Here is a 24,003-nt window from a genome sequence, read left to right on the forward strand (position 1 = left end):
ATAAGTGAATACAGGTGTTATCAGCAATTGTTCATAGATTTTCAGCGATCATAATGAAGATTATAATGATGTAAACCAGACTTACACAGGTGCCTTACTTCACACTGTAGAGTAGAAATAACAGGGTTACACCAGTTTGAAGATTGTTGTCAAGCTGTGTTTCCTCAAGGCTTTTTTATTTTAAAAGAAAAACCTCCAACATTTCAATGGGACACCCAACTTTTTATTTCACGATAGCAGTGTAATTCACTTTGCTACCTTTGCATGAGGAAAATGCATTTATTATGAAAATTAACTAAATACATTGAATAAATACTTTGATATAACTGTACAAATGTGTACATGTATAAATGTACATTGAGATAATGGAGTGCATCAGAGATACAAAAAAAATGTAGAGTGTCTTTCACCGTCATGTCTTATGGATTTAGGCGTATCTGAGTACTGATACACGGCATCAGCCTCTTTCATCCAGAAATGCATTTTCAGCATGTATGTGTGAGTTGATCCATTACCACTGGGTTGTGGCTTTGTTCAGAATACTCAGGTTATATTTAGACTCAGGCTAACAGAACTATATAAGATACGTATCAAACTCTCGACATAAAAACAAGATCCCTCTCTTTCTCACACTCACAGGGTTCTTCTGGTGAAAGAGGTCCTGCTGGTACGGCTGGTCCAATTGGCCTGTCTGGCAGACCTGGCCCTCAGGGTCCCCCCGGACCTGCAGGAGAGAAGGGAGCACCTGTAAGGATTTATTTCTTTGCTACAGTGGCCAACAACAAATCTTTCTGTTATCTAAAACGTGTTTGTGTTCTGCTGTGCTAGGTGTTTCAAGATATAATTAAAACAAATGTATTTGTTCACATAGGGTGAGAAAGGGCCTCAAGGTCCTGCTGGTCGTGATGGTGTCCAGGGTCCTGTTGGTCTGCCCGGACCTGCTGGACCTCAGGGTCCACCTGGAGAAGATGGTGACAAGGTCAGTCCCCCACACTCACCCACCACATCTTATTGGCCCAGTTACAACTCCTTTTCCATTGCAAAACTGAGACTAGTTTAAGGATGGAACCAGATTGCCAATCAATCTTCATCCCCACGTTCACACTTTCCATCTGCATGGGAAATATGTCTCTCTCACTTTTGCCTATCCATCTTCATAACCAAATGTGCCACCAAACACAATTAGACGAGATGTTAAAGTGAAATATTGTTGCTCGTTCCATCTCCTGTAATAATTATGCCCCTGAATGTTACTTTATGGCATTCTACTGAGCTGCCAAACATATGTCTCTGAGGACTTTAACGATGCAACAAAGTGGACAGTAATAATCTCACATTTCCATATTTGTGCCTTCGACCAGGTATCGCTGCAGATATTGGTTGTTTTTGTAAAGCTGCAGTCTTTTTTTCATAAGCTGTTGACATTTGGAAAATAAGTGAATCTGAGCTGAGTGTGTTTCTCTTTTCCAGGGAGAGGTTGGAGAGCCCGGTCAGAAAGGAAGCAAAGCTGACAAGGGAGAACAGGTGCGTTTTCGGAAGTACATTTATTCCTTGATAGATAACACACAAACAATTAAGTAGTTTGTGGTGTTACAGATTTCCTTAAAAGATGCCTAGTTACAGAACCACACACTTAACCCAATGCATAATTGTTTTACATTTGTGTAAACTTTTCTTGTTTGTGTTTAGGGTCCTCCTGGCCCATCTGGTCTCCAAGGTCCCATAGGTGCACCAGGTCCTGCTGTAAGTACAACTGTCCGAAATACCTGATTGAATGTATGATGTCTGCAGCATCACAAACAGAAAGACCTCTAAAATGAAAAAAAAAATTCCTGATTGAGACCAGACACTTTTGAATGTGTCTTCTGTGTTATATTGTACACACATATTGTAATGACTATTTGAGTAATTGCATGCAACACCATCTTTGCCAACAGTGCTTTGAAAGCTTGTAGAAGGACATCTTTGTTAACGACACATGAAAATGCATTAACTGTTAAACCTGAGAGGAATGGACCCAGTGAATGTGTGTGAATGTGTGTGTTTTTTAAGGGAGGTGATGGAGAGCCTGGTCCCAGAGGTCAGCAGGGTATGTTTGGACAGAAGGGAGATGAAGGTTCCAGAGGTTTCCCTGGGCCTCCTGGTCCCATTGGTCTGCAGGTCAGTACCATTCAAACATTTGCTGATATATTAAACTCCAGTTATCTACTATGGATGATATGTTTGTCATTTAACTGCTTTGGAATAGCATGCTCTACAAAAATCACCCGTTGCAATGAAAGCACTAGCTGGTTAAGCTGGTTAACACCTACACAGTCGCCGATGTAGTATACTTTTTGATCAGATCTTTGGTGCGTTTTGTATGTTGACCAAGCTATTAGCCTCAAAGATTCCATCTACTGCCTTTATTTCCTGCCAACACCATCTACTGATGCCACTTGAGAAAAAGGCATGATAATCTGTGCTACATTTTGCTTTTTGATGTTATAAGCGTAAAGTAAAGTAGGCTCTACGCAACCAAGGATTTAGTTTAAGCCCCACTGAAAAAACTAAGGTTAAAAAGAAATAGAACAACTTAATGTACACACAACCAATCCATGCTACAACTAGGCTTAATTATGTTTTGTATCATTGTAATAATTATCTAACGAGATAGGTCTTTCCCCTCTTTAGTAAAGCAAATAAAGTAAAGTAAATCAACTCCTTTAGCTAAAAACCTTACGAGTTTACTGCAGAGATTGGGGTCTTGATGAAATTACATAAACTACTGTTCATCCTTCTAAGGTACTATCCTATCTCAGCAGGATTGTATTCAATGGACTTTTAATTGGAAGTCATTTACTTCCCATAGCTATTCCATTAATTGTGGGGATTGACCTGCTCCAATAGTCAGTTCATCATCGAGCACATTCACCATGCTGCATAATTAGTAGTGCGGCTAATGATCTCAGACTGGGGCGACCTTTACACAGTTGAGATTTCTTACACTTGTTAGTCCCCACAGAAAATACTTGCAAACAGGGGCATGTCAAACAAAACGTTGATGTATAGCAATGCACATATACACAAACTGCCAGCGTATAGTCCGTTTATGGTCCAACCACATGTAAAGGAATGCATTTTCTGATATCCTCCCTAGCAATCATACACCTTACACTAATGACAAATTGCTTCTGAATTAAAAACAGACACGCACACAGAAGGCGAAACAGGGTACAGCTATTTAATCATGGCAATTACTGGAAGAAAGGTTAGGGATCCAACGCACATATGAGGTCTTGACCAAACGGCTCATTTCCCATGCATGAGTGAGCTACATCTATGTCTGCACCGTTTGTGTGAAGATGAAACCTTTACTGACTAGAAAGGAAAAGCAAACACAAGAGGAGTCTTGTCTTACATGTCAGCGGAGCATTTTAGAATAAAACAATCCCCCCTTTGCCTGAGTACGCAAAGCTTAAACCCTGCTGACATCCAAATGTGAACATTTCAGATACATAACTGAGTTCTTCACTATCAAAAGATATTTCAGAAAGTCTGGTTAAGTTTGGCTTGTCAATGCATGGCATGCTTGCCCTTCTATGCCTTGTACCTCATTCAAATAGCTAGTTGATATATTTAGTATATGTGCTAGGGATACATATTGAGATGACTCCTTGTGTCATCACTGAATTGCACTGCTCCTTATTAGGTTAGTCCTCTATTCAGATTGTCTGCACAACATTGTCTGTTTTTTAAGGTCTCTGGTTTAGTTAATCTAGTAGGACTTGTTCTTGACCTTGCTCAGGATATATTCATTGAATATGTTATTGAACAGATAATAGGACTAGACTGCAGCTAAAACATGGATTCAAAATGATTCATTTATGCATGTTCTGGCCCACGAAGGTATTACACATATCAGTGCATCACTTTATTCCCACAGTCAAATCAAATTAGAAAAATTAATATCAAGCCGTTACAGCTGATGTTAATGCATTTAACATCAGCAAAACAACTATGAATCAATAAGATAACAATTGCTTATTCATCCAACAGCATCTTGTGCTCATATCATGATTACTTTCTTTACTGATAATACAACTTTCTTTGTTTTTGTTATCCTCAGGGGCTTCCTGGACCTCCTGGTGAGAAGGGAGAGAACGGTGATGTTGGCCCCATGGTAAGACACTCTTCTGCTTCTTGCAAACACTTTAATGTACTTTAATTGTTTAATGCACTTTAAAAACACTGTTTTTTTCTACAGGGCCCTCCCGGTCCCCCTGGTCCCAGAGGTCCTCAGGGTTCTAGTGGAGCTGATGTACGTATGGCAGACAAAGTGATATAATAGTAATGTACCTGACTGTGACATAATGTTAAACACATCATTAGTGGCAATAACTCACCTATCTTAACTGGTCTTGCCTGGATATCATCAAGTGTACTCCACTACCAAATGGAGGATGACTCATCTCTTTCTTCATTTCCTGCTGCAGGGTCCCCAAGGTCCTCCAGGTGGTGTGGGCCCCATGGGATCAGTTGGCGAGAAGGTAAGAGTCACAACTATAGCCTGCCTGACGTGACGTTTGTCAATGAGACTGAAATACTGCTGGCCAACTAATTCCAGCCCCCTTTGTTACTACCAGCAGTCTTTTCCCTTTATAAACCCAGGCTTTCTGTCTGACTTAGTGACTTAACCCTAGTAATGTCCGTTTTACAACACAAGATTCATCCATTTTACTGCAGGCTATAAATGCTTAATGCCTTATGTCAATTTAAACGAGTCTGGAATATGAAAAATGAAGGGCTACCAACTCTTAAAAGGGCCAGCTTGAATACAGTTCCTGTATCAACTGCTGTAATTGTAAAGTTATATGACTGTCTTTTGTTGATATGGATTACTGTATGGAGAACTATTTCAGTAAATAATGTAACTTTTAAAAATACTTCATGTGAATTTGCAACTCTCCATGTGGAGGGTAAAGGTTTCTTTGTCCAGACTCTGACATGTGTCTAACCACAGGGCGAACAAGGTGAGGCCGGAAACCCAGGACAACCCGGAGAGGCTGGAACTGGGGTGAGTGAGATTGTTTGTCAATCTAGATATGTGTTACAAGAGTAACTAATGTTTGTGTTCCTTTAAGTATGTTTATGCCATCATGATTATGTGTGTGTGGGTAGCTTATCAACACGTATGACTTTTTTTAGGCTTTAACATACCAATCACCCCTAGCATGATTATTTACAGAGCCTTTCTTTATAAAAAAGTACCTTGTCTTTATTCTACAATCCTTAAAAGTACACCCTACTAAGGTTGGTCAAATGTTGTGTTGCTGCAACAGTATAAGCAACAACAGCAATATACATTTGAAGTTTATCACCAGGAAAACAGATGCTTAATGGATAGCTTAAGGCAAATATAGAGCAAAATCCAATCTGACGAGAAGGCTTTTTTTCTTCGGTGTGGCACTGTGTATTCATCACACTGAAAGTAATTTCTCCTCACATTGGGGCTGGTAGCTCATCTCAGCATGGCTCTTCTGCTTTGCACACCATGTCCACATGGCCTGCCAAATTGAGTCTCTTCCCAGACTCTTAAGACATAATTACCAGGAGGATACGCTGTGGTGCTTCTGTCCTAAAGAACAATGATTGCAGCGACTATGAAGCAAGTTGGCATTAAAACAACACACCCTATTTGTAGAGCTTTAAGTTATACCCTATTTCGATAGCCACAATGGTGCAGAAGTGAAGGATATACAAAGGTGTATCAATACCGTGTTTGTATTAGTGTTTGTTATGGTGATTGCAAACAAAGTAAACAATTCTAAAGATTGCATGTTCATTTACCATATCCAGGTGCTTGCTTATGTAATTATTCGATTAGCTTTTTTAACTTTTACCAATCACCCATCATTGATGGCTGTGTCATTTATCATTATTGGGGTACAACAGCAGATTGAAAATATGGCCTATCTCCAGTGGGAGTGGAGCATGATAACAATCATTCATAATGTCCCCTGCTACTTCCCCAGCAAACGGCTGGTGTCATTGACATTGCCAAAGTCAGTGTGCAGCTTGAGTCTCAATCAAAAGTACAGCCCAACCCATAGCCTTTCAGTTATCCTTAAAGTCATTCTACATTGAAGTGTTTCATTAAGTACTAATGGCATTGGGATAGTAATTACTCAATCATTCCTAACTATACAATTTACTGTAGACATCATTAGTGTGTTCATTAAATACTACTCACAAAAAGAAATGTTATGACTCATTTGACGATTTGACACAATATAACAATACATTGCTCATGCAGCTGAAAAACGCATGTAGACTTTTCTACCTTATTCAACATCAGCAGTGTTGCGGTCCTCTGGCACTCCAACATTCTCTCAGCAGGCTGTGTCCACACATCCGTTTTTATCCAGTTCAGTGTAGACTATTATTGCGGCCCCCTGTGGTACTGTACTGATGAATGTCCTCTTTTACCCCCCGCTACTGTAGGGGCCTAAAGGCGAGAGAGGAGAGAAAGGAGAGTCTGGCCCCTCTGGATCTGCTGGACCTGCCGGTGCCAAAGGACCCCCTGGAGATGACGGTCCAAAGGGCAACCCTGTAAGTCTGCCAAATACTCTCACAATCAGCAAAGAGTGTTTTCCAGCGCTCAGACGAGCATGCTCAAATACACTGCTTAGAGTAAACCTCCCTCACCAGCCTTGAATCCGGCAATGTTATCCTAGAACATATTCAAGAGCTAAAAAGCCTTTTAATTGACTGAGTTTATATTTTATGCCGCACGGTAATGGATGCGAGGGGGGCTTTTTCTCATGGGTTTGCAACATCATCGTTAAGTCCATCAAAGTGCCTTCAATGGTTGACATCGGGTGCACCTAGAATAAATTACTGTCTTAATTACTGACATTTCCTTAATCCTAATGTTCAGGGAAATGAGGTCTCAATTGCAGCGCCTCAGGTTACTAGTGCCACTCTGATGCATTCCTTTTCTCTGGCAGGGTCCTGTTGGATTCCCAGGAGACCCTGGTCCTCCTGGAGAAGCCGGTGTCGCTGTAAGTATGAAATATTGTAGCCATATTTACTTCATACAGGCTCATGTATGCAATTTTTCGTATTGTAAATTATGTTAACTCCATTATTGGAGCATTATGATATCTAAGGTATAAGATAAATATTTTGATTGGCATACAGTATCTAACCAGCACATCCCTCTTCTACAGGGAACTGATGGAGAATCAGGAGAGAAAGGAGATGATGGGGAGGCTGGACAGGCGGTAAGTTGATTTTTCACAAATATTTGGCACCTTGTATGGTTCAGTTAAGGGACGCTTTACAAACACCTTATATAATGTAACTTTCATAATATTCAGCTACTTTACCACTGTGTATAAATATTTAGATTTGACATTATTTTTATATTAAAGAAGTCCACCAAAAGTAGCTGTTATCACATCTAGTCAGTAAAAAATGAACACTGCAGCGTTTTAATTCATGATATTTAGTCCATACTCTGGGGAGTAAGGTAAATAGACTTATCTGCTTTGCAGATTCTTGAAATGTAATTAGAAATAAAAGCCAGTGATGTCCTGGCTCTGTGCAAAGCCCTATGATTCACAACTCTCAATTAACATTCATGAATATAAATGAGCCTTTATCAATGCCAAAAAAATATAAACCATTGAACATGACTGTTACATATTTCAATTTTGAATGAATGAATGTTCATGAACTCTGATTGAATTCTGAAATGGAAAACAGTGTTTAGAAAGGTATATTAAAATCTGATAAACTTTTGTATAATGACACAGTGCTATTTAAGAGGAAACCATATCTATCCTTGAGTTATTTGTAATTAACATGTAACTGTGTCCTATCAAGCAGCTAAATAACGCTGCCTACCAAACATTTACCAATGCGAATGATAAAAAAGTGGTTTGATTGCTTGCAATTACCTCACATAATTGGAAGAGAGTGTGTCAGGAAGCACAGTATGTATCATTTCAGGCAGTTAAGTGCCTCATCCAACTTTGAGTTTTGGCTCAACTCTTCTGGACGATCCTGGCTGAATATTCCCCAATGTCAATATGTTCTCTTTGTTATTGTCCTTTTGGCAGAACAAAGGGGAGATTTAGTGAAGCATGCTGCTCAATCAAAATTCATATCAGCACTGACTCATTTGCTAACACAACTTGTGTCTGTGTCTGTAATAGCATCCTCCTTTCGCTTTCATGTTTTCAGGGACCTCCAGGTCCATCAGGAGAATCTGGCCCACCTGGACCACCTGGCAAAAGAGTAAGTGTGATGCCATCAAAACATCCCAAGATAGACCATTGTGTCAATGCATGAGTGTGTTGTTTTGATATCAAATCTCTTACTCAGTCTTATTCTGTCAAATCTCCCTTCAACAGTGTTGTAAACATTATTGTGTGTATTTGTTGGCATTGTACTCTGGCTCTTTAGCCAACAGACCGGTATCCCACTTTGCTTTATAACAACATCTCATCAACAGCTCAATCTTGGCAGAAAAGCAGGAGAGATTCATTTTCATTAAAAGTAGAGTTGGGGAAACAAAGTGGAAGATTTCAGGGGTCAAGGCGTTGCGCTATCTGCAAAATAAATCCCCCTTAAAGCCTGTTGAGAAATGAATGGCAGGATGTGAAATTCATGAATCTTTTTTTTAGCAAGAAATTGAAAAGGCTTTCCAAAGTAGCTGGAACAAAAGAGCCCTGGGTCCAAACTCATTACGCCCTTGTGGCTGTGGAAAGAAAGCGAGAGAGATATACAGCAAGTCTGACACAATATTGATCCGTGGCTGCTGGACTGACAGTCAGAGCAAAACAAAGGCATTACATAGACCAGCTAAAGTTGTTAGGAGGTTATGACAGGAGAGGGGGGGACTTTGGGATTATCCACTTTTGATGTGATTTTAAAAGGAAAGTGGGTTATACTTTATTTCTAGGTTATTAGGTTAGTATTTCCAAAGTTATAAAAAGCAAGTTAGGAGAAAAAACTAAGATTTTACAACATTAAAAGTGTATGTTTATTTGATGTTTATTCTCTCTGTATCTCATATTACATTATGAGTTTGAGATAACTGAAATCAAAGCCAGTAAGCTGCGTTTTGAATGCACACATCTGAGGTTGAACATTAACATATTTCCAATATGATGTGAAGCTCCAAGTCCACATGAAAATGAGCTGCTATTCTCCGGAATTTGAAAGAAAAGTCACTATCTCAAATGACTGACTGCATTTCAAAGAAAGACTCCAAGGCTCAGTCTAATGGGAGAAAAACATGTCATGCATTTTAAAACCGGGGTTGATTGCTTTTCTAATGTGCCCAACGACATTTTCATTCTGAGTATTTAGCATGGTATCAGCACATGCTGCAGCTAAATGGCCAAGGGATTATGGGAAGGAATAGGGCTTTTTTGTATCACTCATAGGTCTTTAATCGCTTAGAGAAGGAAATAGGACCTAAGATGAATCCTGCTGCTCCCGAGAGGTGGTTCTCTAGAATACAAAATTCTACAGCAGGAGTTGTTTAGGCAACCTCAGAATCTGTCTTCTCAGCATTCGGCCTGTAGGAATAAAATGCAACAATCTCTCTCCAGCACAGCCTATGATTCTGAATAAGTCAATTTAGCATAACAGCCAATAGTATTCAATCTCATTTGCTAATGCCTTAATGCTTAAAAATGCATTAAACTTTGCTTCATTAAAAAGTAATTAGTCTTATCTGGCTTTAATTCTACTACTTAATTGTTTAACCTTTTATCCATTCTCGGGACTGATGGCAATTGTACGCACTTACAGTAAGACACACAGCTGCAGAGTCGACCAAAGGGCGCTCTCGCAACCTCGAAAAGAGAATGCCCCTACACAAAGACTTTAGCTGCATTATATCATTGAGATGGCTCTTTGTCTGATCAAGAGCCTGCCTCTTCCCCACCTCTAAGAGGCACACATCAGAAGAAGATGAGAGCTCTAACACAGGAGGCGAGCCTACATTATAGACTCTCAGTCAGTAGCACTCAGGCTTCAGTCGGCCAAAGATGAGAGTGGAATCTGGATGAAGAGCGGTTCTGAAGATGGACTGGAGGTGGAGCTCACCAGACAGACAAGACAACCTGCCAACCCATGGCATGGCTGGAGAAGGCTGTGTGTGTTTCCTGTGTGTTTTCACACATGGCTACGTCTTTTAGGGCAGACAAAGGCATGGCCAATCATTCAAATCGATCTTCAAATCACTCAAGGGGTGCACATTCAAGGGCATTGGATCATTACCCTGTTCAAAAACAGCACCCACCAAGTATTTACCAGGCAAGCTATATATTTAAAAAATAAACTGAAATGGCAAGAGGCTCTCGGATGACCTTACAAAATATCTATTGGTGATGATCATCCCTTGTTAGGGATAATGAAACAAAATACTAACAGATGAATAGAGTTGTGTTTTCTTCTCTGAAATATTGTGAAAGGTCAATGATGAACATTTACTTGTTGTACGGTCTTGTACAGTCAGTTTGTGTTGATGCTGTGTTGACATGCAGTGTCCTCTCCTCCTCAGGGACCCCCGGGAGCTGCTGGTTTAGAGGGCAGGCAAGGAGAGAAGGGCACTAAGGTACCCAAATCAATTCATCCTCCGCACAGTAGAGTCCTCTCAGCAAGTCCCCCATCTACCCCCCTCACCGTACCCACAGTGTTCCCTCTCTTGAATTAAAAGTGCTAAAATGTCAAAGTCATTTAACCCCACATCGCCCCCCCGACACACACACACACACACACGCATTAGACAGTTATGTATGGGTCCAGCCTATTTAAATAAAACTAAGACACCCTTGTTTCTTCCATTGTACTGTAACTTTAGTTCTAGTCTAACAAAAAGGGGCCCTCCGATATTCAGAGTTATCATATTTATTTGTGTCTATATCAGAGCCTAAATAAGGTTTTCCTGAGTTAACACATGTTTTAAATAACTTACTGGTTTCAAAGTCTCGATCTATACATATGTTCTGTTGGTTGGTGCATAAGCTCAATCAGATATACCCAGCTGGTGCATGCTGAATATATTCAACTGACTACACAAACATACCTCTCTACTACGCCCGTCTGGTTACATCGGTATGGATTTAAAACATTCTAGTATGCTATGCTTCTATATTATGTAAGTATTTTTGAACTCTCAATATACATATGTAACAAACTAAGTAAACTACTTTGAACATTTTGCAGTAAGCCTGTAATCTGTAAACACCTTGCAGCTGCAGCTTGGTATCTTATTTGCATGAGCTCTGTTTGTCTGTGTGCATATTGATGTATTCAGATTAAAGTCAGCTGAGGCTAAAATAACAACATAATTTGATGTAGCATCATATATTGTTGTGCCTGTTCACAACCTCAGTTGGAGGAGCCGGAGCACTTCTGCACATTTGATAACTTAGACTCTTGTATACTTGTCCCCATCCACCCCATCTTCACACTGCATACTGTCTCAGCATCATTTAAAGCTACGAGCAGCCTGCAGCTGCATTTTGATAAAATGCTCTGAGATACAGAGAGGCTCCAAAGAAAACCTGAAAACAACATTTTGCACAATTGGATCTGTAATTTATGTACATAAATATAGACGTGAATTTGATTGAAATTTTAATTATTCTCAAAAATATAAAAAAACAATACATCAGATGTGGTCTACTTTAAAACTGTGATATATTTTTCATCATGCTTTTCCAACATTTGTATACAGGGTGAAGCAGGACTTGAGGGTCCAGCAGGTAAAACCGGACCAGTTGGACCCCAGGGACCCTCAGGAAAGCCCGGTCCAGAGGGTCTGCGTGGAATCCCTGGCCCTGTGGTAAGTCTCAACTACAACAGTGATCTTCCGCTGTGATACAATAGTTCATCCAGCTCCACTCTCAAACAAACACACACACACACACACACACACACACACACACACACACACACACACACACACACACACACACACACACACACACACACACACACACACACACACACACACAGTGTACACATAAAAAGGAACTGCTTAGGCATGATGATAGACTTCATGGAATAATCAATACATCCATTTGGCTTTTACTTTAGTTTTGCTTGTTTATTCCACACACTTTGTCCCCCAGTTTGGGCTATTAATCATTGTGCTGAGCACAGCAAATCAATGGCAGGCCGGAGAAAATACAGCAGGCTATAATGCTCACTGCAATTTAATGCCTTTTCACAGGGTGAACAAGGACTGCCTGGAGCCCCAGGACAAGATGGTCCACCTGGTCCTATGGTTAGTATGCATAACATCTTGCTATCTCTCTCTCTTTTCCTCACAATCTCTCTTGATTTGGAATAGTTTATAGAGGTTTAATAAAAAACAGAACTGTCCCTATATCTGTAAAACATTGATGGTTTCCTACGTGACATTTTGTCATTTCATGTTTTTTTGTCCTTATTGCCTAATTTTCAGAAATGTTCTGTCTTAGCTAGTAGTACTTATTCTATCCTCTCTCTTTTCCGTCTTTCTCTGTGAAATTGAGTTTTTACTTCTGCTTTTGTTGTTTAGGGTCCTCCTGGCCTTCCTGGTTTGAAAGGAGACCCTGGGTCTAAGGGTGAAAAGGTGAGCATACCCCCATTTTCTTGTCACTGGTTGCAAGCTGATTAGAGTTCCCAGGTTCCAAATAGGCTGGACAATAAACACAGAAACAGTGACAGGACTCTGCAGGACCGTGATCTAGGTTCAGATTTATATTCACAGCTGTACACAGCTTCCAAATATTTGCAATTGATCAATGCAAGATATCTTTTAGTATTACAAAGCAACGTTGATAATAGCTATTATGTTAACATTATGGAAACAAAATGAGTTTTTACCTTACTTTAAGAGAAAAACTCTTAACAGGATTAAATATGCAGCTGAATGTGATGTATCACTCTAATCCGTCTAATCTTTTCGTCACTATTTTTCTTCGCTACCGCCGTCATATTTGCTGGTGAAATATAACTGCAAAGGACATTCAGACAACACACATTACTCTACACATCTATTGCCTCCCACACAATGACATGATGGCAGTTTAAAGCACACAAAAGTGGCACCGTGTTGTGCGTTTATAATGCTGTCAAATCATTGGGCCTGGTTAGAGCTTGCCTACTTCAAAGTCATCCTCTTTGTTGTGGATTGTTTGTGTTTTTTGTGAGTGTTTTTCGTGGGTCTTTTGCTGGAGAGACATTTCAATTATAATGCCTGAGGATTTGTATGGTAATGGTACTTCACCCTTCACAGCCTCCCATGTGCGTTTTAGTTTTGTGAAAGAGAGGTATTACAGTTTTGCCCATGTCAGAAATGAATGCAAAGACTTTGAAGTTTGAGGACACAAAGGGACATTGCTGTTATACTTGACTGTTATTTGTGTTTTCACATTTGTGTTCGTCCTACAGGGTCATCCAGGTTTGATTGGTCTGATCGGACCCCCTGGTGAGCAAGGAGAGAAGGGAGACCGAGGTTTGCCCGGACCCCAAGGTTCTTCCGGTGGCAAGGGTGACGGTGTAAGTAATAATGACTCCATTCCCACATGGTCCTCGAGCCATTTGCCCTTCACCTCATGGGTCTTTCCACTGTGGCTCATGGGTCTTTCCACTGTGGCTCATGGGTCTTTCCACTGTGGCTTATGGGTCTTTCCACAGCCCCTTTCTGTTGACTAAAACACATTGCAGTCCCGGGCTCAGCTTCCCAGCATGCACTGCATCCCTTTACTCTCAATATCCACAATGGGCAAACATTCTGTTGGTTTTAGCTTTTGGCAGATTTGATTACAAAGAATGTGTAAACAAATAGATGTTTGGGGAGGATAGCACTTTGTTAATTATCTATGTTAGAAGGAATTCAGCTATTCTTCCTAATTTCCCACTGTTTACCAATGAGCATCTTCAACACTGCAAACGCAAAACAGTTTTTTGCTTGGATTGTAATCACTTGTGTGTATGCGATGCCTGCTCTGATAATATAACTGCATGGTGGAAAACACTGAAAAAGTTTCCTTCTGAACTAAAGCATTAAAGTCACCATTAATTTGGTCAGCCACTGAGCCCTCCATAAAAACAGGCAGCAGTCCTGAAAGAAGGTTAAGGCTCAGTCTGGATAAAGGACTGATTGCAGCCTTCATCCATTTTTAAATAAACATTGCAGCATGACTGAATATGCTATTCTGTCCCGCTGTGGCCCTTGGACTGCCCTAGCTTAGTGATTTAAGATGATGGGTTGGATGAAGTATCTGGAGATTAAGCCTAATGAAATCATAATGACCCCTTTGTCAGAGCACACAGGCTTCAGAAAAGTTTTAACTCAGTTTACCATTTATATTTTAAACAAAAAAAAATAGGCCTCATAATGTTTGGCTTTATTTCCTGACAAAATTGAGCTTTAAGATTGTGATTGGCTGGGTTCAAAGAAACACAATCTTACAAGTGCAGTGATTGGCCGGATGGCTGAAATAAAGATGTATTCTCTATGGGTTAATATGCTGCTTTTATTCAGCTCACAAACTAAATCTCACTTCCAAATCATGTGCCAATATTATATATTTGTATTGCACTCATTATTGAAGCCTCACAATAATTCCTTTTGTTTGTTTAACATATATCTGACTTTTCTTCTTTTCCCAGGGTATCAGTGGAGCTTCTGGTCCTCTTGGTCCTCCAGGTCCCCCTGGTCTGCCTGTAAGTATTTTACTGATTCAGTCATTCATTAAGAATCTACACTGATGATGGAATGCATTTCTTAAATTGCTGTGCTTATGTCCTGTGTTGTGCAGGGTCCTCAAGGTCCCAAGGGATCCAAGGGTTCATCTGTGAGTACAATTGTGTTTTGAAAGACATACTGTCACTGTGCGTCACAGTATGAGACTCCCCCATATTGTTTTTCAAACCCGTATTTAAACATGTGGTAACCCATCTGCCGAGACTATAAAGCATTTTTAGGCAGCTCCTTTTGTGTTTAAATGTGCTATATAAATAATCATAGTAGTACATTTCATTTATCGTGGATAAAATGTTTCTTTTCTCTCAGGGTCCGGCTGGTACAAAGGGAGACACCGGTACAATTGGTCCTCCTGGTGCTCCTGTAAGTAGTTAAGACTACTACTGTTGTCTCTTTTCCCATTATGTAATATTGTGTCTCTACTGTAAAATTGTTCAACCATTAAGGTCCGTTTTCTTTCATTAAATCTTATCTACAGGGCCCTCCTGGTGAAGTTATCCAGCCCCTGCCTATCCGGTCTCCAAAGAGAAGCAAGCGCTCCATTGACATGCAGTCAGACGCAGCTGCTAACATCATGGACTACGGCGAGGGCATGGAGGACATCTTCGGCTCACTCAACAACCTCAAACAAGACATTGAGCGCATGAAATACCCCATGGGCACACAGAACAATCCTGCCAGGACATGCAAGGACCTGCAGCTCAGCCAACCTGAGTTCCCCGATGGTAAGCTCAACCAAAGCAGGAGTGTGTGAGTTAAGAGAAAATAAATGCTCCTAGAGATTTTATATAACAACAAAACAACTTCACAAAGACAGGCTGCAGCAGAGAAGAGCTTCTTTCAATCCAATGTAGTTGAGACTGTAGAGATTCTCTCAAATGTTGTTCTTCATCAATACACCTGTTCATCTGTCAAACTTATACTCAAGTGAAAGAAAATCAAAGTTCAACTCTGTTGTAAACAGAGATGGAAAACACTGCCCTGAGAAGATTGGGCTCAGCAATGTTAGAACATTTTAGTTTTTTACTTTTGGTTCGTCTAACTTTAAAAATATGTCCCAATTGTACTCTATTGAAGCAATTTTACCTCTGAGCCCTCAGTTTACATAATTGAGGAGAATATTTAGAAAATTGCTGCTCAAAATGTAGACCTGATCCCTATAAAAGCATCTTATTATCGAGCAGTTTATAAGCCATGACAAAGATAATTAAATTACTGGATAACAGAACTTTACATCGAATTAAGGATTTCTAGCATGCCTTCATTTGAAAAGGAGCATTAAGCCATTTTCTGTGGACACAAGTGAAACAGGATGTTTGAGTGTGCCTGGTTCTCCTCAGGCGAGTACTGGATTGATCCAAACCAAGGCTGCTCCGGGGATTCCTTCAAAGTCTACTGTAACTTCACCGCCGGAGGCGAAAGCTGCATCTATCCTGATAAGAAGTCTGATGGAGTAAGTGACTATAATACTGTAGAATGACTTTACTCTAGGAAGTTTCTGAAAACACTATTCCAAAAATGTTAAAATAGTAAACTTTTTATTTTCTGCTCCTGGATTATAAACGTTCATGCTTTACTTCATTCAACAAGACGTTTCGCCTCATGTTCATGATCTCATCACTAAGTGTTATACCCATGACACTGTCTGGTATTAATGTGATTTGCTTTTCACAGGTCAAAATATCTTCATGGCCCAAAGAACTTCCTGGGACATGGTTCAGTGAATTTAAGCGTGGTCAAATAGTAAGTCTTTTTTCCTCTTCTTTCATCCCCCCCTTCAGTTTACTGCACAACACAGCCTCATTCACTTAGTGCTATACTGAATGGATTGCTCCATCTCCTATTCCCCCTGCATTCCCCTTTGTACCTGTGCAGGGACACTGCAAATGACAAGGAGCTGCATATATATTCAAATAGCAGCACTACTCTTGAAATTGTGAGGCAGAGAGCCAAAGATGCTCGCCAAAAAGAAACAACTAAATATGAAGTGGTTTAGGTAAATTCATACTTTAGGCAAAACCAGATAATCATGAAGAAAAAAACAATTTGAATATAGAACGAGCATCAATACATCATTACAGAGGATTCTATGCCTCAGTATTTTATTATTCCAGGAGTCCCCACTTTGTCCTTGAACAGTAAACATTAACTAGTCAGAAATGAGAGAAACAAGTTTGTCCTGTTCCATCAAACCATTGTCAAGCTGATGTATTTCCACATAAAACAGACTTTAACAGTCTGACGTTGACAGAGCATTGTACAGAACCGTACATCTCCTGGTAACGTATCGGGGGTGCTTTTAATGCACATATTCAGACAAGGTTCACACAAAGTGAAAGACTCAGTCAGGGTCACGTGTGTCCTGAAGATATTTAGATTCAAACTTGGTTGGAGAGACAAAAAGTCAAGTCGAAATAAGTTGAAATGTAATAAAGTGAGACTAACTTATTTTCCTTTGCTGACAAACAAGCATGTGCTTTTAAACTACCATTTATACTACTAAAAGAAAAACTGTTAATGCATTTCATTACACACACACAATAGAACACACTGATGCATCTCTCACAGCCTTTTTGGAAACCCTGTTATCCTACTCCATTTAGAAAGGGACCAAATATTCCACTGCAAATGAACCAACTAATGAAACCTCCAGCTTTGATAAAGTAATGTGATAATGTTGCTTATGTTACAATCTAAGCACCATAATAACTGACGCTTGAGTGTAGAAATCGTCAGTCAGTGAAGTAGTTTTTCTTTTGGGTTGGGGGACGAGAAGCCTGAATCCATCTGTCTGTCTGAGCAAAATGTAACATGTCTTCTAGTGGCCATATTCACTCTCTTAAGGAGATGTTTTTTGATGAAAGTACTAGTTAGTAATGTTAAAAGTAGGAAAGCAACTAGGGTTAATGTTACCATGCAACTATTGTCAAAGCTGTTTTGGGTTTTAAATGGGTTAAGAGAGGCAGAAATGGTTCATGTTTATCAAAACCCTGTCCAATAATAGTATGTATGTATTATTGGGGGTAGGGTTAGGGTTTTATAAATGTTAGTTATTCACTCTTAGGAAAATTCATATTGCTTTTAAATTCAGAATGATGGAAAATGCTGATGTGAATGCTGAATGTTGATGAATAATACATCTGACGGTGTAGACTCGTCATTGTTCTTACCTTCAACCTGTGTTTCTCTCTCTGTTTTTCCACCATTAGCTTTCTTACGTTGACGCAGATGGAAACTCAATCAACATGGTCCAGATGACCTTCCTCAGACTACTGACAGCCTCTGCCAGGCAGAACTTCACCTACAGCTGCCACCAGTCTGTGGCGTGGCACGAGGCCAGCAGCGACAGCTACGACAAGTCGCTGCGCTTCCTGGGCGCCAACGATGAGGAGATGTCCTACGACAACAACCCTTACATCACGGCCCTCTCAGACGGATGTGCGGTAAGCCCTGTCCACTGTCTCTGGCATTTGGCACTAATGTATTCCTGAAATGAAATCACATCAGCGGTGAAACAAGAAGAATGGAAGGCTAGCATTGGAGCTGATGTCAATTTAATAACTGTGAAACTCTTTTCAGACACACATTAGCAACGTTTTCCTAGTAGCTCAAGTCTGGAGACCTGATGATGAGCCTGAACACACAGTAAAACGTTTTGTGCAGTTAGGAACATGTAACCCAATGTGTGTGTATCTTTCTGCTTGTCTAATGGCTTTCTCTGTGTTTTGTGTGTCTCTCCTGTTGCAGACGAGGAAGGGCTATGGAAAGACTGTGATGGAGATTAATACTCCCAAAATCGATCAGGTTCCAATCATCGATGTCATGTTGACTGACTTTGGGGACGCCAACCAGAAGTTTGGGTTTGAAGTTGGGCCCGTCTGCTTCCTTGGCTAAATAAAAACAAAGAGAAAAAAAAGGACTTGATGGGGCCAGCAAAGAAAGTCAAGTTGAGACGTTTTGGGTACCACCAAACCCCATTTCCAGCCCCCCACCATTTTCTATGCCACATGCAAGTTTTGAATAAGAGATGGTGTAGCAAACATGTCTTTCCATGTATGTACCTGTAACCCAGGAAAATACTTGTTGCCCTTGTAGGGCTCGAACCACATGACTTAACCACGTTATGGAGCAAAGGTGAAGGACATTTGAACGCGTGGCAGAGGAGGGGGAATTGGAGGTAACCATCAGAGGGGTCAGGAGACATGGGGGGGGACACAGACCTCCTCTCTGGTTCTCCAGGTGCTGTATGAAAACGACTTCAATGGTGCTTGTTCAAACACACAAAAAATATAAAGAGGTGCTAAGAAAGAAGGTGTATTTTGATAATAATTAAAAAAAACTGTAATTATTATTTTGTACAATACTGTTATTTCTGAATCCACTTTCAAAACTTGCATGTGTATCTGATTCTGCTTCCGGCTCTTTGATTTCAATGTTGGTTCAAAGTTATACAGTGTAAGTTAAAGACATCATTCAATCGAATACATTTATAATTCTGATATTTTTTTGTTCAACACATACTGTGTATTTGTCATGAAGCAAATAAATTGAGCATTCAAACAATTCTCTATCGCTAAATTTGACTGTATTCCCTTTGTATATATTGACAGTCCAAAGCTTGAGGTTATTCGCTATTTTGCCCTTGTGACCGTAGGTGAAACAACTGGCAGGATCACACCATCTCCCACTAATGTTGTGATCCTGTGCTTGTAGGAAGCAATCATGGCATTCATTTTTCCTTTATTTAATTCCATTTGTTGTTTTTTTTCTGTTTTGTTTTCTGACAGGCTTTTTATTTTGGTTGTATACCTCAAACTTTCTTGATAACCTGTAAGATGCAAGGATGATATGCCCTGTATATACCTTGGTTAAGCAATTAAGTTTATATATTTTGGGTGGGGATTTTTTTTAAGAGAGAAATACTTTAACTGTTAGACATCCACTGTTCAAATCCTTCTGTGAATGCAATGAGAAGCCCTTTAGGTGACCCATTTTTGTAACTAAAATGAGAAAATGTTTTAATGTGCTTTTTATAGTTCATTTAAATATTAAAAACTGGATTCTAAACAACAGTGAACTGAATGTCTCAATGGTTTGTGTAAGATCTACCTACTGTACATGCTTTAAATCAATGATAATTCAACTAAGACTGGGCTGGTGCAATTCCATCTCTCTTGAAACCAATAAAGACATCTTACAATAAGTTCCTTTCATTCTGAGTACATAAAATGTCTCATTTTGTTTGTCATGGCAATATTTTAAACTTCAATCTAATTTACAGTTTTGTATATTTGCTTCTTTTTTCATGGTCACCGGGAAGCAATAGCTATGGATTTCCCTTTGTATCTCAGCGTAATAAGTGGCTATTCAAGAAGCACACACATTCGGCCATTTCACTTCACAGGAGAAGAGTTTTTTGATCATTCAGATGGGAAATATCAAGGCATATCTTACACAAAGGATTTGAAAGCTCCAATAGAGTGGGGAGGGTTTTTTAGCACAGTAATCTCAGCATATGTGGGACAAATGCAAATCATTTTCCCTGACAAAAACCCTTTATACAGATTATGAATGTCAATGTGGACTTTGCGAGCTATGTGATATAGTTTTTTCTCATAATGGAATTACCTGTGAGTGCTTTGATTGTGAATACAAATAGGAACTGCATGTCTGACGTCTGAGTGAGAAAATGTTCTTCCTCAATTTGGTATTGCACGGTGGGATAAAGAGTTTGGAGTGAAGCAAAGGAAAATGAACATGGAATCATAATGCTTTTTGCCAAACAAAGTCTTATATTTATATTTACTGTACGGACACGTGCTATCAACCTTAGATGTTATTCTTTACAAAAAAGTAAGAAAGCTAATTTCTGAATACGTCACACTATTGCGTTTTCATCTCTCTGCCCCTTGTGTTGAAAACACTTGAATGTATCACGAGTGTCTATGGGTAGCCTATTTCTAATTATGATTCTATTACTAACCACAGAGGGGAAAAAACAGGCCTCATTAGTATTCAGTCTGCCTGAGACTCCTTGAACAAATGTTAGCTGTGGCCTGTGTCACTTCAAAGGATTGGCCACTGCTCTCCTTGAAGAGTGCAAACGAAATCCACATAATAACAAACAAGTCTGTGCTGAGCAGCAAAATAAATGGACTTTGTATTTTCTTTTTATCTTATGTGGGTCTTTGTGGAGAAACGACCAAAGAGAATACTCATGTGGAACAGCACACACACAAAGAAACCCTCCGAATGGCTTCAGAAGAGGATTCACTCCACACTTATGTTACTTTCAGCTTGTTTGTCTCCGGAGATTACTTGCATCCCCAACCGATACTTTTACATATTCAGGACGTAACATTTATTTAAATTAAGCTATCAAACTTCTTTGAGTTGTTGTGGAAGATCACAGTATTATTCTCCTTCATTACCATATGTCACTTTTTTGGACGTTTTTCCCCCTTAAGGAGGCATTCTGTGAAGGAAGAAGAGAAAGAAGTAGCCATGATTAAACACTGACATATTCAGGCTCTGTTATATTAATTGTAACCTGTTTGTGAGTGTTCACTTTGCCTATAATTAAAGGACATTACCCTTGGGGACCAATTTTTCCTCAGCAACCTTCCCAGTTACCCCAACTTTTAGCGACTCTCCAAATTGCAGCATTTACCGGATCTGGGGATGTGAAAAAACTACACAGCCTGAGGGAGCACGGTGACAGTGCACTTTAAGCGAAGCTGAGATACTCATCTGAGACAAGAGCAGCAATTCTACATCAAGACCCATCAGGGAACAATCTAACTCACCCCACCCTGAGACACAGCGTGAGCACTCTTTCACAGGAAGTGTCTCAGGTCAAAGCAGATGTGGGGCAAATTGTGCCTGGCATGCAAACAGGAAATCGATGTAACGCTTACCATGTGAAGTTTGGCATATATGTGTGCTAACAATACCAATCAGCACTGCACACAAAGTAATGCTGATGAAAATGTCTGCGGGTATTTGGTAAAAAAAAAGTATTGGAAAGATCTAAGTTCTGACTGGTTAATGGCGCTAGTTGAAAAGTTGGGTAAATATCATATATTAGAGACAGAACGTGACAACCTGCTGGTGGTGCTATAGCAAAGGTTAGGGGATCACTAAAGCCACTTGGAGACAGTCTTTGGGGAGCTTGACTGAGTGGAGATCTCTTATCCTTGAACCACTTATCCTAACCAAGATAACAATTATTCAACCGTCTGTACAAAATCTCATGAGTTTTGGCTGTCATTGCCAACAATGGTGCTAGCTATAGCCAAAAACTACTTGTGAGAAATTCAAAGAATAATATGTTGTGTTAGTTACTGACATAATGGTGCAGATGTAGTTATTTTACCTGCCTCTAGAGAAATGGAGGGACGGAGGTGACAAAAATGTCTTTCTTGAGCAATGTCTGTGTTTTTGGTGTTGAATACCTAATAATTCACATTCTGCAGCAAGAGGTAAATGTTGGCTTTTCTCAGATTTCACATTTGTAGCCACGGTTCCTTAAGATCACTATCTGATTGTTGAAAAAATGCCTTTCTACCATAGCTCAACATGTTTTGTCTTCTAATATTTGCAATTAGTGAAAAAGAGGGGCGGAAAACGTCTTAATGTCAGCGGCAAATACACCCAGCCTGGAGCTGATAGCTTTCTGAGTCCCACCAGAACAAATATATTGAAAACACTAATTAAATGTTGTATTACTCAATTATCAGAACTTTATTTTGACGTAGAACAAGAACATTTGCTTTTTGATGTTCCGCAAATAAATGTAATTTAGTTAAAAGGGCTTATAATTGAATATATTACGAAGAGCAGGAGTTGTCACAGTCACACTGGGGGCTCTGCTCGGCTCCTCTGGGTCACACGAGGTAAACCAGCTCAGTGGAAGCTTTCCAACTTTAATGTAAAATAAATTCTCTAGAGGCAATCATGATCAATGCGTAATGGTTAATACTGCTGACCACAGCATACATGTCTTGGAAATAGGGGAATTGTTGATACAAAACAATGTTTATTTCCAAGGTAAAGTAAGCTGAGGCAATATTTATAATTCCTCAGGGGCAAATTGTTATGAAATACAAGAATCCACCACGAACCAATGTACTCGTAAATCCTTTCGTCGTTCATTTTGGAAGATTATATGTGCAAACACAAGAAAATGCAGCTTGAACCTAACCCTAACAATATGTACACTAAGTGATCTAGCCCTGATGGAGGATAACCACTTCTGTGGCAACAACAAACAGAAACAAATTCTTAACCAAATAGCAACAAATTAAGTAAAATAAAGTGCTAATTTAGGATAATTCAGTCTGGGGTTCGGATGTAATGTCTGTATAACCAGTGGTGTAAGTGTGTTTAAGGTGCATAACAAAAAGTCATTAAAATAAACTTAAAGCAGCATGGTAAATGTGGGCCTGTGGGGGAGAGGGGAGAGAGAGAAGCCATGTGTGGGAGTGGGATTTTAACTTCTCTAATAGACCCCTAATGTTCTCCTGTCTCAAAACTGCTGATGTTCAGTATGCCCCTCCCTCTTCTTTTCATTTACTGCAGAACATTTATAGCACCTCCACTTGACAGATGGGTTATCGCCTCATGTGCACTTCATTTGTATTTTTCCTATATTACTCACTAGCCCGAAGCAGTGCATTAAACATGCAGGCAGAGTGCTCGGTCAGCACAGATAGGGAACGAGTGGCAATGGCTCTCAGCTCGTCACAGTCCTCAGAAAGCATCCTGGGAAATGTGCTCATTACACAGACTGGCTGGGAGGAATGATCTTACTTCTTGACTCCTACCACTCTGTTCCCATCACATCCATTCTTAGTGAAATGAATGGATGTAACATGCTCTAAGTTCATTACAACTCCAGTGTCCTGATGTTACTGTGTTCTCTACAGAGCACATGAAAGGCACGATTAACCACTGTCAGGAGCAATTAAGAAAAAATGACAACAATTACGTTATGACCTTACGAAGTTTTTAACTCCTGGAGAAAATATGTGAGGTTGATGTTTATAAGACATCAATTATTTCACAATAGCCTTCTCATTCTGGAGGCATCATCTGCAAATTGTGTGGGAAAGCCTCTCAAACAAGAAGGTGCATTTCTTGGATTAAAGTCGTTTTGCTCAAACCATTTCCCTCTCGGTAAATCAGCCACCTCAGCTTTTGCTTTAAATGGATTCTTGTGATCTAAAGCAACATGAGGCTTC

The 24,003-nt window shown here is 39.8% G+C and overlaps 1 protein-coding gene across 3 annotated transcripts in view; it reads left to right on the forward strand.

The window, feature by feature from the left end:
* The window catches only part of col11a1a (collagen, type XI, alpha 1a), a 68,141-nt gene extending 48,177 nt beyond the window's left edge, over positions 1 to 19,964 (forward strand). For all 3 annotated transcript variants that reach the window (XM_034211953.1, XM_034211954.1, XM_034211955.1), the window contains 26 exons: positions 640 to 747; positions 872 to 979; positions 1,471 to 1,524; positions 1,690 to 1,743; positions 2,053 to 2,160; positions 4,109 to 4,162; positions 4,247 to 4,300; positions 4,476 to 4,529; positions 5,003 to 5,056; positions 6,484 to 6,591; positions 6,990 to 7,043; positions 7,212 to 7,265; positions 8,230 to 8,283; positions 10,562 to 10,615; positions 11,741 to 11,848; positions 12,239 to 12,292; positions 12,569 to 12,622; positions 13,444 to 13,551; positions 14,668 to 14,721; positions 14,817 to 14,852; positions 15,071 to 15,124; positions 15,240 to 15,486; positions 16,102 to 16,214; positions 16,436 to 16,504; positions 17,971 to 18,204; positions 18,509 to 19,964. In XM_034211953.1, coding sequence (XP_034067844.1) covers positions 640 to 747; positions 872 to 979; positions 1,471 to 1,524; positions 1,690 to 1,743; positions 2,053 to 2,160; positions 4,109 to 4,162; positions 4,247 to 4,300; positions 4,476 to 4,529; positions 5,003 to 5,056; positions 6,484 to 6,591; positions 6,990 to 7,043; positions 7,212 to 7,265; positions 8,230 to 8,283; positions 10,562 to 10,615; positions 11,741 to 11,848; positions 12,239 to 12,292; positions 12,569 to 12,622; positions 13,444 to 13,551; positions 14,668 to 14,721; positions 14,817 to 14,852; positions 15,071 to 15,124; positions 15,240 to 15,486; positions 16,102 to 16,214; positions 16,436 to 16,504; positions 17,971 to 18,204; positions 18,509 to 18,655 — 2,250 coding nt within the window. In that variant the 3' untranslated portion in view covers positions 18,656 to 19,964. The remainder of the gene's footprint in view (positions 1 to 639; positions 748 to 871; positions 980 to 1,470; positions 1,525 to 1,689; positions 1,744 to 2,052; positions 2,161 to 4,108; positions 4,163 to 4,246; positions 4,301 to 4,475; positions 4,530 to 5,002; positions 5,057 to 6,483; positions 6,592 to 6,989; positions 7,044 to 7,211; positions 7,266 to 8,229; positions 8,284 to 10,561; positions 10,616 to 11,740; positions 11,849 to 12,238; positions 12,293 to 12,568; positions 12,623 to 13,443; positions 13,552 to 14,667; positions 14,722 to 14,816; positions 14,853 to 15,070; positions 15,125 to 15,239; positions 15,487 to 16,101; positions 16,215 to 16,435; positions 16,505 to 17,970; positions 18,205 to 18,508) is intronic.
* Positions 19,965 to 24,003: the final 4,039 nt, after the last annotated feature.

The sequence above is a fragment of the Gymnodraco acuticeps genome, unplaced genomic scaffold (assembly GCF_902827175.1).
Source record: "Gymnodraco acuticeps unplaced genomic scaffold, fGymAcu1.1, whole genome shotgun sequence".
Lineage (NCBI taxonomy): Eukaryota > Metazoa > Chordata > Actinopteri > Perciformes > Bathydraconidae > Gymnodraco > Gymnodraco acuticeps.